This window comes from Grammomys surdaster, unplaced genomic scaffold (assembly GCF_004785775.1).
Source record: "Grammomys surdaster isolate TR1022 unplaced genomic scaffold, NIH_TR_1.0 126029, whole genome shotgun sequence".
NCBI lineage: Eukaryota > Metazoa > Chordata > Mammalia > Rodentia > Muridae > Grammomys > Grammomys surdaster.
This window is the reverse complement of record NW_021620842.1, coordinates 157,957-176,022: the sequence shown is the minus strand read 5'-3', so window position 1 is coordinate 176,022 and position 18,066 is coordinate 157,957. Positions and strand designations below refer to the sequence as shown.

Genomic DNA, 18,066 nt, shown 5'->3' with positions numbered 1-18,066 from the left:
GTCCAAAGCCAAGTGTTTTCTGAACAGTGTTTCTAAATGTTCAATAAGCTAACTCTATGGAGCTACTTTTATGTGCAGGAAAGCTATGGTTTCTGTCAACATTACACTGACATACAGAATGTACATTGAACAGTGGATCTTTCACAGGATCTGACATTGTCTAAGTTCTCCATCATCAGTGAAAATAATTTTTCTTGACGGAATATGTAAAATTTCTCTGAACTTGTTTGCTTAGCAGTAGAAAGTGCTTACCTCAAGGGTAGACACTTGTGAGTAACAGGTTCTTTGTAAATATAATTCCTGCCAGTACACAGGACCTAAGCAGACAGCCAGAAACAGAGTGGAATAACTAGTTAATTTGAAAGCAACATGCTTGGAGTGGACAAAAATCAAGGCCAGGGCTGCATAACACTGACATTTTTATTAGAATTCATTTGTAACAAATGGAACCTGTGTCAGCAAAGAACTGATTTTCATACAGACTTCTTTCGCCACCAATGTAACGAAGTAAGAAAATAAAAAGCACGCCTTTCATTCTGTAAAACACTTACGCGTACTACTAATTAGAGGTAATTGTATTTTTTTTAACAAGCCATTTTACAAGTTATTTTTTTTGAATTTTCAGTCTATGCATCCAAAACGAGAGCAAAGAACACAACTGTTATCTTTGTAAAGACACTCCAAGCTTGTATGGCAAAGCCATGTAACAGATGGATAGGATGGATCTGTAGCCTTCTGACCTCTGCTGGAGTATCAGGGCACCCATATACCCAATGGAAATCAAAACCAAAAGAGAAAAAAAAATGGGAAGGGGATTTTAAAATGACAAGAAAGACTGAAACAAAGCTAACCCAAAACGCAGCAGGAAAGAAAAAAACTATATGTGCTACTATGAATTTTTTCCTTTCCTGTTGTGATGTGTTATCCACAGACACATAAATGAACTTCTGAAGCAGTACCTTACAGATGGGTTCAAGTAATAACATTATTGGGTGTAGAATCAATAGGGCAGTGCATAGTACAAAGGTATAGAAAGTGCAAAGTTCCCTAGAGGCCCTTCCCTCCCCTGGCTGTCCTTGCCTTGTCTAACCATGCAAACCATTTTTAAAAAAGAGCTAAAATAAAGTTCTGTACAAATCACTTTTATATATTTGATATTTTACCATTGTAACTAATTACAAAATTATACATAACTACACATACATAGGTAAATAATAGCACCGTACTGGTTATGATGATGAAAATAACTGGAAAATCGGATGTTTATGGTAATGGTAGATACTGATGTCTGCCTGGGAAATTAAACTTGAATGGTCATAGAGCAAAGTACAGAGTGGAATGCACATCAGTGACAGTGGGGAGTTAGTTCTAGGAACAGCTCCTGATTCTGGAGTAATGCCCACCTCATCCTCCTACAGGACACATCCCATTCGTTGCTTTTGGTGATTACTATTGTTTCTCTTTCTGCCATACAGGCAGCTTTTGTTGTAGAGAGAGAAACTGCTCAATGGCCAGTCATTCTGCTGTGTGATATTCCATTAGATCCCACATGTCCAAAATGGCATGTCTAGATGACACAATAACCTATCTGACCTCCCTTGTTTCACTAAAACAAAATTACAGCACTGAGCAACCTGGCACTTGGATAAACCTTCACTGGTACAGGTGAAAAGAAAACAATAGACTCACACAGTGCACATACTATCTGGTTCTGATGTAGATTAGAGAGTCTCATTCTGAGGTAGCCTTCTAGTTTCTTTTTTTTTTTAGTATTATATATATTTCTATTTTTTCTTTTTTGTTTTTGTTCATTTTTTTTAACTTTTGTTTTTTGTTTTTTTAAAAAATGCTCAAATATGATACTTGCAAGTGTTTGGGCTCTAGGATTTTACTCTGCTAGTGATGGGAAAATGTGAAAACAAATACCCTTCCATGCAGAACAACATGAAGCTAAAATTAAACCAAAATATTATACCTGTATCAAAACTCTTTAAGAGTTCTTAATATTTGTGGAAGTTATTTTAAAATCATATAGCATGTGGCAAACTTATGCCATCATCCATGGCTTCCTATGGAAATGTTTGGGGAGATACATACATATATATAATTTATTGCCCCTTTCAGAAAAATCCTAATGGAATATCAAATATATCCTGAAGTTGTTTCTATAAATAAGACTGGTGGTTACTGCATGCTCCAGAGTAGATGTGGAAGGAATTCGAAGTGAAACAAGTTGCTCTTTCTGATGTGACAATGAGGAAAGGAGAGGCTCTGATTATCCAAGTGCTTTGGGCTGGTACAGTCACTAACATCCCCCACTTGGCTGAAAACTAGGAATGCATATTATTCAAAGAGTTTATATACATGTAGTGGACAGATAATGTTTTAATTGAAAGAGAAACAGATGTGAACACCTAATGGAAATCAGAACCGAAAGGTAAAAAGAAATGCTATTAAAATAGGCATCAATTATAAGGCACTCTAAATGCAGAACTAAAACCGAATGAAACAGCACAGCGCCTCCCAGGAACGCCGCAGCCACAACATGTTTCTGACTGAAAAGAGTAACATGAGTTTGGCTTTGCCCCTGTTACATATCATAAATGCAAATTTCATAGCACATACTATAGACAATATATGATTGAATATACTATTTTTTTTAAAAAAACAACTTGATAGCTGATATATTACAACATTCTTCCCTCCTAAAGGGATATGCACTGACCTTTCCCACATGCACACCTCTTAGATATTTAACAATTGTTATTGCACTAGAGTGTTAGAAATATTGAATTTTGTTGGAAGCCTGGCTAACAGAACAGTATTCGTGGATATGGTTGGGTAGATGGGGGAATACAAAGCTGGAAAGTTAGGGACGAGGCTCAATAACCAATGATTTGCACTCCTCAATTCCCTTTACAAATTAAAGTTTTGCAATATTAAAAGTAATTTGGAAAAGATGTTTACAATCACTTTCTATACTGAAAAACAAAAACGAGAAACCTAAACCATGGAAGAACTGAATGGCAGTTAAATCTTTGTGTGGACATACTGTCTATATATACATAGATACCCTTAAAATATAGATATCTATGTATATATATGTTAGCAATAACTTTATACTTTGCGCCTCCCTGTTGATTCCGAAAAGAAAACGAAGCAAAACAAAATTCCCCTTGAAGCTTGCAAAGAATGGGCACTTTCTCATCAGTTATACAAAACAGATGTGTGAATAATAGCTGTTGAGATAGGTACTGTAGATTGAATTTTGCACAAAAATGTGCAAAGTTTAAAATTATTCGATATTTCTACAGCAAGATATTACAGGTATCCATTCATTCTACAGCTTAAAAAAACCTAGAGTTTAGAAATTAAAAAAAAAATGAAGAATTACATAATGTTTTAAATTTACTTTATAGAATGATACATTTTTTTTTTAAAAAAAAGTTTACACAGTTAGAAATAAAGCACAGGTCAGCAGAATCTTTACAACACTAAAATGAAATCAAGAACTTTCTTTTTTAAACATCCCCACCCTTACCCCTAAAATGTAAGTATGAGTGGCATGGGGAAAGTGGCAATGTTGAAGCAGAGTCCACCTTATGTGAGAAGCCTCACCAGCAAATGCCTTGTGCTGAACTCAGGCCCACAGGCAAGCTCTCTCTGTCCCTATCCAGCGATCCTGAACAAAATGGTAGTTCTTTGCTGTCATTTCTTCTTCCCTTTATTTTGAATCCTTGAGGTATCTATAAGTAAAATCCTTCAGATGCCTCCTAAGTCAGGATTCTTGTTATTATTTTTCAGGTTAGATGATTAAACTGTAAATTCTTGGTCCACTTGGAAGAGTTTGTTTTTTTGTTTTGTAATAGTCCCACTAAGTGGCTGTTAGCTAGAAGTTAAGAAGGACTTCTCAAGTGCCCCATATGGCTCAGAAGAGACTCCATGGATAGCGAAGGGCCTGTAGTAAAAATCCAGAAGGGGTCAGGGGTTTCTACGTTGCATAGTGATCAAAGCTGCCCAGGTATTCTAGTGCGGCTCGATAGCAGAACTGGTATTGATCCTGTAGGACACAAGGTATTTGGGGAGAGATGAAGAAAGTAGATGTTTTAATTAAGAAATAAAACCAGTATTGTAAAGAAAAATTATATCTATAGAGCAGCAACACTATCACTTTAATTCAGCCCCGATTAGCAATGGACAGTGAACAAAGAACAATTAATTATGTGAAGGTTTTAACTTCACCAGTCAGCCCAATACCAAAACAGGCTTCTAATTCCAAGCCAAAATAACTCCAGTGAGTATTTTTGCCCTTTTTATGTGCTACAACCATCTTTCACAATGATCTAAGTATCTGTGATAATTTTCAGTTGAAATGATTATAAAGCTCCTTAAAGGCAATCTGAATTTGAATTTTTTTTGGCTGCTTTCCAACCTCTGAGAGGCCCAACAAGATGTCTGAGACAAGAAGATACTTATATCCAACCAATGGATTGAAGTTGGGGACCCCTGTGGTTGAATAAGGAAAAGGCTGGAAGAAGCTAAGGAGGAGGGTGACCCCATGGGAAGACTATCAGTCTCAACTAACCCAGACTCCTGAGATCACTCAGACACTGAGCCACCAATAAGGCAGCATACATTAGCAAGTCTGAGGCCTCCACAGCACAGGATTACTAGGTCTGGCCTCAATGAGAGAAGATGCACCTAACCCTTGAGAGACTGGAGGCCTCAGGGAATGGGGAGGCCTGGCAAGGTGTGGGGGTTTGTGTGTGTGGGGTGTGGGGTTGTGTGGACATCCTCTTTGATATAGGGGAGGGGGAATGGGATGAGGAACTGTAAGAGGGCAGAGCAGGACAGGGATAATGACTGGACTATAAAAAAAAATTAAAGAAAGAAAAAAAGTCAGCCAAAACAAAATGAAGTTGGCAAGATGTCTTCATGATTGTGTCGACTTGTGACCAAGTCTGATGACCTGAAGTTAATTCCTGGGATCCACATGACAGAATGAGAGAAATTACTTGCACAAATTACCCTCCAATCAACACACATGTGATCTGTGGCATGTGTACTCTGCCCCGACACAAATTAAAAACAAAAAAAGTAACAGCACCAGATCAGACATCATAGTCAGTCGGAATTAACAGCATCTATGATAGTCCCATGTAAGGAACAGAGATAGAGAAGATCTTATGTGTCTATGAGAAAGGGAGTTGTTCTGGACACCTTTATGTCAACTTGAATCTGAGAGGATGGGACCTCAATTTTATAAAATGCCTCCATACCAGTCTGGGCCAAGCACTGAGCAGATCCCAGGCAGCAGCTCTGCACCCACTCTCACAAAAGCTAGAAGAAGTAGGCCTCTCAGGAGCTCTAACCCGGGCAGTATCTTAGGTAAGGAGACAGCAACACCCGCCCCAAACAGGGAGTAACTGGGACCCACTGGGACCCACTGGGACCCAGGAATTCACTCCTGACCCTGAGCACTGGTTCCTTCCAGTCTGCACCTGAGCACTTAGCAGATCTTGGGCCTCAGCTCTAACACCAGTAGTAACACCCACCCCACACAGTTCTGATACAGCTAAGATAATAGGAAAGACAGGCTCCAGTCAGAGACAGGGCAGGTAGCACTAAGAAGATCCAGATAGCGAAAGGCAAGCACAAGAACATAAGCATCAGCAACCCAGGGTACTTGGCATCATTAGAACCTAATTCTCTCACACTAGAAAGTCCTGAATTCCCCATATCACCAGGAAAGCAAGATTCAGATTTAAAATCACTTCTAATGATGATGATAGAGGGTTTTAAGAAGGACATAAATAATACTCTCAAGGAAATTGAAGAGAACACAGGTGAACAGGTAGAAGCCCTTAAAGAAGGAACACAAAAATCCCTTAAAGAATTACAAGAGAATACAACCAAACAGGTGAAGGAATTGGACAAATCCATCTAGGACATAAAATTGAAGTAGAAACAATAAAGACATCACAAAGGGAGACTACCCTGGAGATAGAAAAACTAGGAAAAAAATCAGGAGTCATAGATGCAAGCATCACCAACAGAATACAAGAGATAGAAAAGAGAATCTCAGGTGCAGAAGATACCATAGAAAATATTGACACAACTGTCAAAGAAAACATAAAACATCCAGGAAATCCAGGACACAATGAGAAGACCAAACCTAAGGATAATAGGTATAGAAAGATTCCCAACTTAAAGAGCCCATAAATATCTTCAACAAAATTATAGAAGAAAATTTCCCTAACCTAAAGAATGAGATGCACATAAACATACAAGAAACCTTCAGAACACCAAATAGACCAGACCAGAAAAGAAATACCTCCCTTCACATAATAATCAAAACATGGAATGCATAAAACAAAGAAAGAATATTAAATGCAGTAAGGGAAAAAGGCCAAGTAACATATAAAGGCAGACCTATCAGAGTTACACCAGACTTCTCACCAGATACTATAAAAGCGAGAAGATCCTGGACAGATGTCATACAGACCCTAAGAGAACACAAATGCCAGCCCAGGCTACTATACCCAGAAAAATTCTCAATTACCATAGATGGGAAAACCAAGATGTTCCACAACAAAACCAAATTTATATAATATCTTTCCACAAACCCAACACTACAAAGGATAATAGCGGGAAAGCTCCAATACAAGGAAGGAAATTATACCCTAGAAAGAGCAAGAAAATAATCCTCTTTCAACAAATCCAAAAGAAGAGAGCCACACAAACAATGCCACCGCTAATAACAAAAGTAACAGGAAGCAACAATCTTCTCTCCTTAATATCTCTTAACATCAATCGACTCAATTCCCCAATAAAAATACATAGGCTAATGGACTGGATATGTAAGCAGGATCCAGCACTTTGCTACATACAGGAAACCCACCTCAGTGACAAAGATAGACACTACCTTAGAGTAAAAGGCTGGAAAACAAGTTTTTAAGCAAATGGTCCTAAGAAATGAGCTGGAGTAGCCATTCTAAAACCTCCAGCCTGAGAACACAAAGGGAGGGACTCACAGCTCCACCTGTATAGGTAGTTGAGGGTGGCCTTGTCAGGCATCAGTGGAAGTTGAGGGCCTTGGTGCCTGAAAGTTTGGATTCCCTAGAGTTGGGGAATTCAAGAGCAGGGAGGCAGAATGGGAGGATGGTGGGAGGAGGGAGGATGGGATAAGGGGTTTTGGGGTGGAATGGGAGAGGAGATATCATTGAAGGGCAAATAAATAAAATATCCAATTTAAAAAAAACAGATAATGGGTCTGGCAATGGTAGTTGAGTAGTCGAGACTTTTTGACAACAATTTATTACAGGGATTTTGTATAAACCTCAAGGAAAAGATATTGTGGAAGAGGCCCATGGAACTTTAAAATGATTGGTGAGACATACTGTTGCTGAGACAAAGAATGATGCTGACCTGTGAGCTTGCTGAGTGCCCTGACAAGGGTGACCGAGGAGCTGTATTGGACAAATGTTCCTGACCCACCTTTGCTTGACTATATCCCAGATGGAACAAGCTGCCTTGCCTCAAGTTTTTAGACCTTGTGGGATAGAGAATCGAAAAGAGAAATTATGTCTCTTGTATTCTTCTTAAAGGTGCCCAGATATTAGGACTCAATCATTTACTGGTCTAGAAATCAATCTAATATGGGAAATAACAGTCTACTTTTGGAAGACTGGATCTGGACTTTGTCAGAAACATATTTGGAAGCTAGCTGTAGCTCGCTATGATGTTAGGATAGCAAGAGATAATGTTGGGACAGGATCTGGATTTCAAACACGGGTTAGTGCATGTTTTAAGGCTCTATTAATTGTCAAGCTAAAATTGGTTTTGTCTCTTCTACAGCATTCATTGTAAGTTGCATTGAATGTATAATTTCTAATTATGTTAGTGTGTTTAAACCTGTCATGTCTGTTATGGGGGTCTATCAACCAGCTTTCGTCTCACTGCCCTAAGTATTAGAAAACCTCAATTCTCTGAAGAAAAAAAGCTTGAAAGTGCTGGAAGAAGTGAGTTGGGCTTTAAACAGAAGCAAGAGGATAGCAGGCTTGATTATTGCTGGTATAACAGCTTTAATTCCATTAATTGCTAGCACCACTGCTTCTGCAATAGCATTGACACAAGGAGTTAAGACAACTATTTTTGTTAACCATATAGCAAAAAAAAAAAAATGTTACTAATGTATTGAGTATAACAAAAGGATTTATATAGGTATCTGGAACAACAAATGATGCTCTATAACCCATTCAAATTATCTGAAGGAGGTTCAGGGTTCAAGAGTTAGGAGCCATTTCAAGTGTTATGACAAATATTATTGGAGTAGTGTTACTTTTGAAATTCACAATGATTGTCATTATAATTAGAAAAAAGTTTAAAGACACCTATAGGATATTTGTCATAATCCTAACATCTTTCTGGGTGGATTACCTTTGTATAGTGAGATTATGAATTTAAAGAATGCTGCTCTGTTGACCTTTGATGCTGCAAATAATGCTGATAAATTATCCATGGCCTGAGCTCAGTATTTCAATTTTGGACAGACCTGGGGAATGACATATATAGCTTGATCAGGCTAGCCCTTCTTGGCCTGGGAATACTTTTATTCTTGCCCATCGTGTTAAAGCTTATCTTTAACAACATCAACATGTTGGCAGCCAAAGAACATGGCTTAAACTTGAAAATAAACCCCCAGATAGAGTTATTAAATTAACAGGCTAGCAAGCAAAGGACAGGTAAGATTCTGCACAGAGCCTTACCAACCTAAGACATCAGTGCATTGCCTTTGATAATGCATATTCCATGACAGGTAAGGAAGGCATTCTTGTCAAACGACCTAAGACAGGCTCAGTCTTCTTAACAAAATAAAAATGGGAGAGAGGTAGAGAGCCTTTAGGGCTGCTTGGCAAGAAGCTGACGTGGGCCAAGAACAAGGAAATGGGCAGCTTGGCAGGAATATGACATTGGCCAAGGACAAGGAAGTAGGCTTCAAGCAGGAATCTGACATTGGCCTTGAACAAAGAAGTAATTTCAGGTAGGAGTCTAAAAAGTAAGCTACAACAAAGATGTAATCTTAGGCAGGAATCTAAATATTAGGCCAGAACAAAGAAGTCATTTCAGACAGGAATCTAAATTTAAGGCTAGAATAAGGAAGTAGGCTTCAGACATGAAAATGACTTTGGGCTAGGATAAGGAAGTAGGTTCAGATACTTTGGTTCATCCTGATAAGCCTTTAGAAACAGTGATCACAGTAGTGATCATGTAACTGGGTTTAATACCTTGCTTTTTCTTTGACTATTTGTGTTTATTGAATTGCTTGTTCCCCAACTATTTGCATCTATTGTATTGCTAGACACTCAACCAAGAAATGACCTTAATAAATGCATGTAATCAAAATGGTATAAAAGCATAAAGGAAGAGGGGGTATATGATAAGGGGTTCTAGGGAGGGGAAATGGGGAAAGGGGATCACATCTGTATTGTAAATAAATAAAATATCCAATGGGGGGGGGTGAAGAAAATGCCTCCATAAGACTATGCTGTAGAAAAGCCAGTGGGACATTTCCTTAGTGATTGATGTCAATAGGCCCAGCCCAATAGGGGTGGGGTCTTTCCTTGACTGGTGGTCCTGGGTTCTATAAGAAAACAGGGTGAGCAAACCATGAGGAATGAGCCAGTAAGCAGTATCTCTCCATGGTCTCTGCATCAGCTCCTGCTTTGAGGTCCTGCCCTGACTGAGTTCCTGTCCTGACTTCCATCAGTGATGAACAGTGCTATGGTAGTGTAAACCAAAGAAACCCTTTCCTCCCAACTTGCTTTTAGCCATGGTGTTTTGTTGAATAGAAACCTTAATTAAGACAGAAGCGAACGGTAGTTGTGCAAGAACAGCAGGCATATAAAATGTTTATGGAGCCCTGAGCTTCCTGCCTTCTTACTCCTGAGACTGGCAGCCTGTATTTGAAGTACCTGCAACATTTGTCCTAAAATTCAGTACAATTGCAAGTTGTCTGTTCTAGAAGACTAACACCAAAATAGAAAGGTATGAAACATTCCTTTTCTGGCATGAGGATGAAATTTTCCTTTTCAATATGACAAGGAAGGGCCCTGTCATATTGAAATAAATTGGAACACTGTTGGGAAGATGGAAAAATTACAATTTACAGATAACCACAGGGATGAGAAAAAGTAGGATTTTCCCCATAAAAGAAACTTATTTTCAGTAGCCAATGGGGCTGAAAGTAGATAGCTTCTATTTTGCTTAAATGTGCATTTTTCTACAATAAAAATGGTAATGCAAAATAAATGGAGTTTGCTTTTCTGTCTTGTCACAGTAAGTTGCTTGGCTAAGTGTTAAGGCTTTTTAAATGTCCAATTTTCCTCTGTCACCCCAACACCCATTATGTTTGTCAGGCTGACATAATGTTTTAAGTATTACAAGCCAAATGCTTGCAGTATTTTGCAATCAAAGAATACATTTGTATTGTATAATTTGATGGCTATTTGAGGAGCATAAGTACTACTTCTCTGATTCTCTAAATCATGAACTTATACTGAGAAATGTACATATTAATTAGTGAATAGAAAACAGGCCATTTCTAAGTTCCAAATATTTAATATGGCTAGTCATATAAAATGAAACACAAGCACCTGGTGTCTCTGTGAGCAAAGAGAGAGAAAACAGGAAAGTTAAAGTTGCTGAGAGAATATTCTCTACCAGACATTTGGATTTTTATGTATCTATCTAAAATAAGGTACAAGGTTTACATTAACACACACACACACACACACACACACACACACACACACACACAGGCACACTGAAATATATGAAAGAGACATTTTACAAGTTAAAGATGCTAACAATTTGTATTTCAACCCAATAAAGAACCTCATATAATCTCCATAACAGTTTGAATATTTTGTCATTGTCTCCACATTTAAAGAGTTGGGGAGACAAGGTTTTAAAATACTAGGCTGCTTTTCCCATAGTGCACTTCTGTATTTTGCAAATATATTTTGGATCCAGAGAAGATTTAGGTTTTTAGAAGGGAACACCAAATTTTTTCTTACCTCTGTTTGTACCATGGCTGGTCGTTGTGTTCTTAACATTTTGACTGTCTGGAAGATATCTACAACCCCTTCATATCTCATTCTTTCCAACACAATACTCAATGTTATGAAGACTCCAGTTCTTCCAACGCCCGCACTGCCATAAGAACAAATGCAATGTGAGTAAAGTGTTCATAGTCTTGCACAATAGACTTCCTTCTACCAGCTCCCACATTCCCAGTTTATCCACAAGCATGTTAAAGATAAAGTGGGAATGCTTTTACTATGTGTTTATCAGGTGTTGCTATAATATGCAAGAATATGTAACTAGAATTGGGTCTTATAAAGTAGACTGCATTTCTGAAATACTGTGGAACGCTAGTTGGAAAGGTCAAGAAATAATACTATAAAAGCAATAGGTAAAAGTATAAACAGATCAAACACAGGATTGATTGTACTCTTCATATAAACTCTAAAACTGAAGCCCTTGACTCTATGTACAGTACGAAGTTAATTAGAATAAGGCAGAACATATCATGTAGAGTCCTCTTTTCTAGTGTATTAATAACATAAACTGTGAAGGTTATGACATCATCTAAACAGGCAACACCTTATGTAAAAAGACATGCAGACTTCAACAGTATTGATATTGGGATATGAAAATATAGATTCTATAGTAGACTTCTGTTATGGGCAGGTTTTTTCTTAGCCTTTGAGAAACTATGAGTATCCAATATACATTGATTGTAGAACTATCAAATTATACCCCAGCTTCCGGAAAGCTATAACTTTCAACAGATTTTCAAAAGGCCCTTTGACAATACAGCTATGAGCCAGTGAGCGCTACACTGAATTGCTTCTTTTTCGGTGAGCAGCTGCTAAAATATCCCAAATTTCTTTCTACCATTTCAGCAAGGTTTTGAATGTCTTTCTGTTTCTTTTGTATTTTATGATAATTCCAGAATCTTCACAACAGCAAGGAAGAAAACTGACAGCTTTTGTATTCTTAAAAAGTGATGTTTGTGGGTTCAGGTAACAAGAACACTGAGGAATCTGAAAAAAAAATCCCTACGTTTTTGGATCTTAATTAAATATTGTGTATAACGCTTGGGCACAGGCTGTTGAAAATAGATGGATTCATTTACTCTGGGATGTAGCTGACAGGCATATATAAATAGCATGTGCTTTTACAAACTGCACTTTCTCATGAATCTAAGGAAAAATGCTAAGTAAGGTTTTAATCCAATGAGCAGTTGTTAAAAAGGAGTTGGACACATTCACTCCCAACAACAGTCAAGGGATCTTGAATGACCTTCCATCCCTGAATGTCTCACACTTATGAGAGACTCTGACTTGTGGCATTTTTGTTGAATCATCTAGATATTCTAGGGTGTATCTTACTTTGACTTGATTAATCAATATAACCAAATACAGTACGTCTGGATTTCTATTAAGAGTTTTTGAGAAAAGAACAGGCATCTGCCTCATTCACTTCTAAATTTATTGAAGCTTACTTTGGTAGTTCAATATGCTAGAAATAAGTGCGATTTCAAAGCATTCAAAATGAAGAAAAGATATGTCTGAATTAGCAGAAGAAATTATATGCTAGATTTAAAAAAATAACCTATTGTGTTTCAACTCTAGTTTATAACATCAATTTTAAATACTAGAGGCCACACATCCCTTCATATCTACAGCAAGGGATTTGGGCAGCATAATGCAAATGCTTCTGAGTCTGAGAAACAAAGCAGTGCTAGAAGAGATCACAGAGACCTGCAGAGATAATGGAAGCTCACTGTTATATGCCTTCATAAAAGTATAGATCTGGGACAAGAGCATGTATCCTAAAGCCTATTGTCTAATTTCTCTAGTTTGAGATCTTCCTTCCTAGGATAACAATAGGTTTTTAAAGCACCAGACATTTTAAACATAAATGTTAAGACTGACTGTAAACATATTGAAACCTGAAACGTCAAACTGTTAGAATCCTGATACATCATATTTTAAAAAAAAAAAAATAGGTGAATTCCCTTCACTATGTTTGGCACATACAGTAGCTTCCAAACGCACTAAATTTATGGTGGATGTCAAAGGCATTCACTTAGTATTTCTATTAACTTCAGTGACTTAACTTATAAAATGCTCTAGAAACTGTTGAAAATAATTAAATTGAAGGTGCTTCATTTTCTGATATAGCAACAATTTTCAAGCAAATTGCATTTTGAACTGAGGCACCATACTAATCACTTATTGAGTTGCAAGAATTAGTATTGCTATTAAGGTTTGGCAGCTATTCACAGTTCTTTCAAGAGACAAAAGCAGAAGATACAGAAAGGCAGTTGTAAGTGCAGTTACATAAAAAGAAAGCAAACACTGAAAGGGATTAGTATTATACATTATTGCTAGGGACACACCAACGATTCCTGGTAACTTAAAATTGTTTGTTTTCTTTTTTTTTCTACAAAGGATCATTTTGGGGGATAAAAACATTCTTCTATTTATTTTTTCATTTTATAGAAAAATTAAACAAATATTTACATTATATCTCATAGAAAATTTTGAAAACAAATTTGAATTATACAGATTTACCATAACAAGCTTGTATACAAAGTGAATAAAGAAGGCCCCTTTTCAAAGCTAACAAGCATTATAAATGTCCAGTTAGTGTTAGTGACTCTCTGCTCACCTGCAATGCACTGAAATGGGCCCATCTTGGCCAAACTGTTCCTTTGTTTTATGGACTTGGCCGATGAAGTCAATAAATCCTTCTCCAGACTTTGGCACTCCTTGTTCTGGCCAGTCAGTGAACTGGAACTGCCTCACTGTTCGGGACTGGCCGTCCTTTAGAGGGGAAGCCACATAACCAGCCATGAAGCAGCAAGCCAGAGGGATTCAGCAAGTACAAAGACCACAAACACATTCATGATTTTTTCCCCAAAAAATGAAACGAGAAGAAAAGTTAGGAATATGTCCAGTGGAAATTTAGTTATGTGTGTGTCTTATCTACTGCCTACATTGTCAACATTAATATATATTTAAATTACAAATTTACTTGAGTTATCTTCTTCAGAAATACTTATGAGCGTCAAAGTTTGAGATATTCAAATGCCACACAAACACACACACACACACACACACACACACACACACACACACTCATTTCCCCTCACATCTTATATTCAATCTAATGACGTCATCTAAGAAAGAGTGTGAAGGAAGTATGCAGGCATGTCACCTAGATCAGAGACTTGCTACTGTCACAATTATGTTGTCACATCAGCCATGCATATTTCTCGTACCATAAATGACAAATGGTAAAAAGATCTAACATAAACCAGGTAATTGTTGACTTGCCTACTCTAACATGACTCTGAGATCCACATTTTCCAGTCATGTGTGAGACACAACATGAACCATGGAGTGATATTAAAATTCCAGTTTACGAGTAGTATGCCCGTTCGTTTTTGTCAACCTGACAAAGACCAGAGTCTCAGGGAGAAAAATCCTCAATTAAAGAATTGTTTCCATCAGACTGTCCTGTGTACACATCAGTGAGCATTTCCTTGATTAGTGATTGATACGGGAGGGTACAGCCAACAGTGGCAGTACCCTTAGATGGGTGCTCCTGGCAGCTACAAGAAATCAAGGGAAGTAAGAGAGACATGGGAGAGCAACAGAGCAAGCAGTGTTCCTCTATGGCCTCTGCTTCAGTTCCTGCTTCTATGTTCCTGCTTTGAGCTCTTTCCCTGGCTTCCCTTGATGATGAACCTGTAACCACATAAATCTTTACTTTCAACTTTCTTCTGGTCAGTTTTATCACAGAAACAGTAAAAGGAACTAATATAGAATCCAAGGCGAGTATTTTCAAGTATTGTACCACTGCCCCCCCTTTTTTTCCCAAGACAGGGTTTTTCTATGTAGCACTGGCTATCCTGGAACTCACTCTGTAAACTAGGCTGGCTTTGAACTCAGAAATCTGCCTGCCTCAGCCTCTCAAATGCTGGGATCAAAGGTGTGCTCCAACACTGCCCAGCTCTCCCACTTTCTTTTAATCAGAGGTTTCTTCCTGACTGGCTTCAGGAATTAAGTAATATACAAAGACAACTCCAAAACTCTAAGAAAACAAGCCCTATCTAAAATATGATAATCCAAAAAAAATAGGTGTACTTCTTTTAATATAATGCTTTGTACACATGGGAACTTCCACAAGCACTAAATTAATGGTGGATATCTGAAGCATTTACCTGGTATTTCTATTAAACTTTTTTCTAAAGAGAATATATAAAACTTTTCAAGAAGTTCCACATTAGTAAGAGAAGGTCATGAATTACTTCTGATTCTTTTGGGAATTGTTTGAAGTACAACAGTAGCAGAAGGGATGCTTCACTCATAGTACAGGAATTCCTGTTCTGACTCATCAGGGTAACACATAACTTTACCCATGGTTACTGAGATTGATCCCACTTGAAGAGGTACCCCCAGTGGCTTCCTGCTTCACATACTTGGGAACTAATCTTTCCTACTAAGATTCTTATGGCATCAGGTATGCATATTTGTAAGATTTATAGAGATAACTCAATCCCAGGCAAATTGAAAAAACAGGTTAACTCAGGATGGGTACACATCATAGATCCTGGTGCTGCAGAATCGATGCCTGAGAGTAGAAGAACAGAAGACCACAAAAATTCCATGAGAATACAGAGGAACACAGAAGTATTTGGCCTAGTTAGTAACTCCCAGTCGTTTAGTATAGACAAGGTGGATTTATTTCCCTCTTTTTCTGGGAAAATTTTTGGAGGGTAAAGGGAAGAAAGTCAGAAGCTCCACATGGCAGAGGTTTCTTGAGTGTCCTGGGGATTTCATTTTTTTTTTAACCTAAGTCACTTGTAACTTCAAAAAAGTCAGATGCATAAACATTTACTATTTGGAGAGAGATTATCGGATTGCTTAAAGGTTAGTTGCTTAACAATGCTATATTCTCAAGGGCCAACTGGCTCTCTGAACTCTGAACCTGAGACCGGAAGCATGATGGGAGCTAAGCATAGAGTCTTCAAAACGCTGTGAACATGGTCCTGCTACCCTCTTTCTTTTCTCAATGTCATTAGGTTTAACTTGGAGCTGCGATAAATGTGTTCCCCATGGGTTAAATCTGTACTCTCCTTTCTATTACCAGAAATAGCTAGGAAATTTAAGGGAGGGAGAGTAGCAAGCAACAGGGAGTGCTTACTTGGACAATTAAAAAATGAGATCTTGGATCATGATAGCTGCCTTGATATAGTCACATTCAGAGTATTTGATATACCACTTTCTAGGATTAACAAGTCTGTCACCTGGGCCAACCCTCCTGTGAATCTGTCTCTGTCTCCTCTGTCTGTGTCATAGCTAGGGCTAGCTTTTGGGAATTAGTAGACAATCTACAAATATGAACTTAGAGCAAGCTGCTTTCCAAAAACAAACAAACAAACAAACAAACAAACAAACAAACAAACAAACCAACCACACAAAAAATAATGGATCTACTAACTACATATTATCCCCTGGAATTTTAGTTAACCCACCCGCGATGACTGTTCTAAACCTAAAGCTGGACTTTGAAGTGAACGGGTCTCCCTAAGATGTGTTTGCAATCATAGTTTAAGAGTGGCTAATGGCAAAGATATTAAAGTTTATGTGTAGAACCACTCACATTAGGGCTGAGCCTTGGACTCAGCAATCTTTGTGAGAAATGCGAATGGAAATTAGCTAACAAGGATTGTGAATTCACAGCTCTCATGGACAGACACATTAGCACATAGAGGAACAGACGATGCCAGGAATCAAATTAGAATGTGCAAGGCTTGTCAGAACCTTTAAAGGAATGCCAATTGCTCTGCAGTTTTAAAGTCATACCAAATTAACCTACAAGCCCATATGACCTCAAGGACTGTAAAACAACAACATATTTAGAGCCTTAAGTAGTGAAGAAATCAAAAGCTCTCCAATGAGAATGTGCTGAAAAGGTGAACTTAAGTGCAGCCAACCAATCAGTAAATGCTTCCCAACACAAGCTCTCACTGCATTCCCAAAGCTGGGCTTCCAGGTGGTACATTTGAAGGGAAGCCAAGCCTAAGCGTATGAAAACACTTCCCAGATAGAGGGAGTATTACAGATTCTTTTCCTTTAAAGTCATCTATAATGCATGATTTCTTTTCCTTTTGAGAATGGTTATTGGCAAATGTTTCTCCCAGTGGAGCATATTTAACCCTAATTTCTAGCTAATGGTGAGCTGAACTTACCCTGGCATCCGTGACCTTGAATTCTCTCAGGATATACTGTGGCATGTTGTATTCAGCCATGGGATCTACAACAAAATACTGGTATCTTGCAGATCGTTCGGCTGGCCAGTACTGGTGACATTTCTCCTATAAGGAAAGATTAATGTAAAACTCTATAAGGTGTAAAAAAAGTTTTGTTTATCTACATTGGTTCTCCTGTTAATGAAATTCTCAAATTTGAGGCAATTTCAATTACATGTATCTACTCTTTTGAGTCTCTCTCCTGAAGACAGGCAAGCTATCTGTGGTAAATATTTTTTCCAGAAAAACCAGCACAAAGTCTGGCAAATCATAGCTGCTTATTAAATACCAGTTGGAATGAGTGCTTAAACTTGGTAGTTATCTTTTATGTATAAATTATTTAAATAATTATAAAATTCCTTGGGCAATGATATTGGTACTGTATTATATCAGCACACTTGGTTTTATACCATTGTGGTTTATATTTAGAAAATCATGGAGGACAAAGCAAAAAGAAGCCCGAGATGACCCAGTTCAATATTATCTGTTAACTGAGGAATCTGGGGTCCCAGTAGTTCTGATGACTTACGATAACCTTACAAAATCAGCAGGCAGATTAAGGCAAGGTAGATAACTTCTTGGCTTTATATCATTTTGCTTTCTAAATGAGCTCTAAGAGTTGGGTTTAGCTATAAGTCTATCATGTAATTTATAAAAAGAGACAGAATGAGACT

General features: G+C 37.8%; 1 protein-coding gene across 1 annotated transcript in view; it reads right to left on the bottom strand.

The window, feature by feature from the left end:
* Positions 1 to 402: 402 nt before the first annotated feature.
* Ptprd (protein tyrosine phosphatase receptor type D) overlaps positions 403 to 18,066 on the bottom strand; it is a 171,931-nt gene continuing 154,267 nt past the window's right edge. The window contains exons 21-24 of the mRNA XM_028754605.1: positions 17,333 to 17,458; positions 13,744 to 13,898; positions 11,079 to 11,214; positions 403 to 4,060 (exon numbers count right to left, since the gene is read on the bottom strand). Coding sequence (XP_028610438.1) covers positions 3,992 to 4,060; positions 11,079 to 11,214; positions 13,744 to 13,898; positions 17,333 to 17,458 — 486 coding nt within the window. The 3' untranslated portion in view covers positions 403 to 3,991. The remainder of the gene's footprint in view (positions 4,061 to 11,078; positions 11,215 to 13,743; positions 13,899 to 17,332; positions 17,459 to 18,066) is intronic.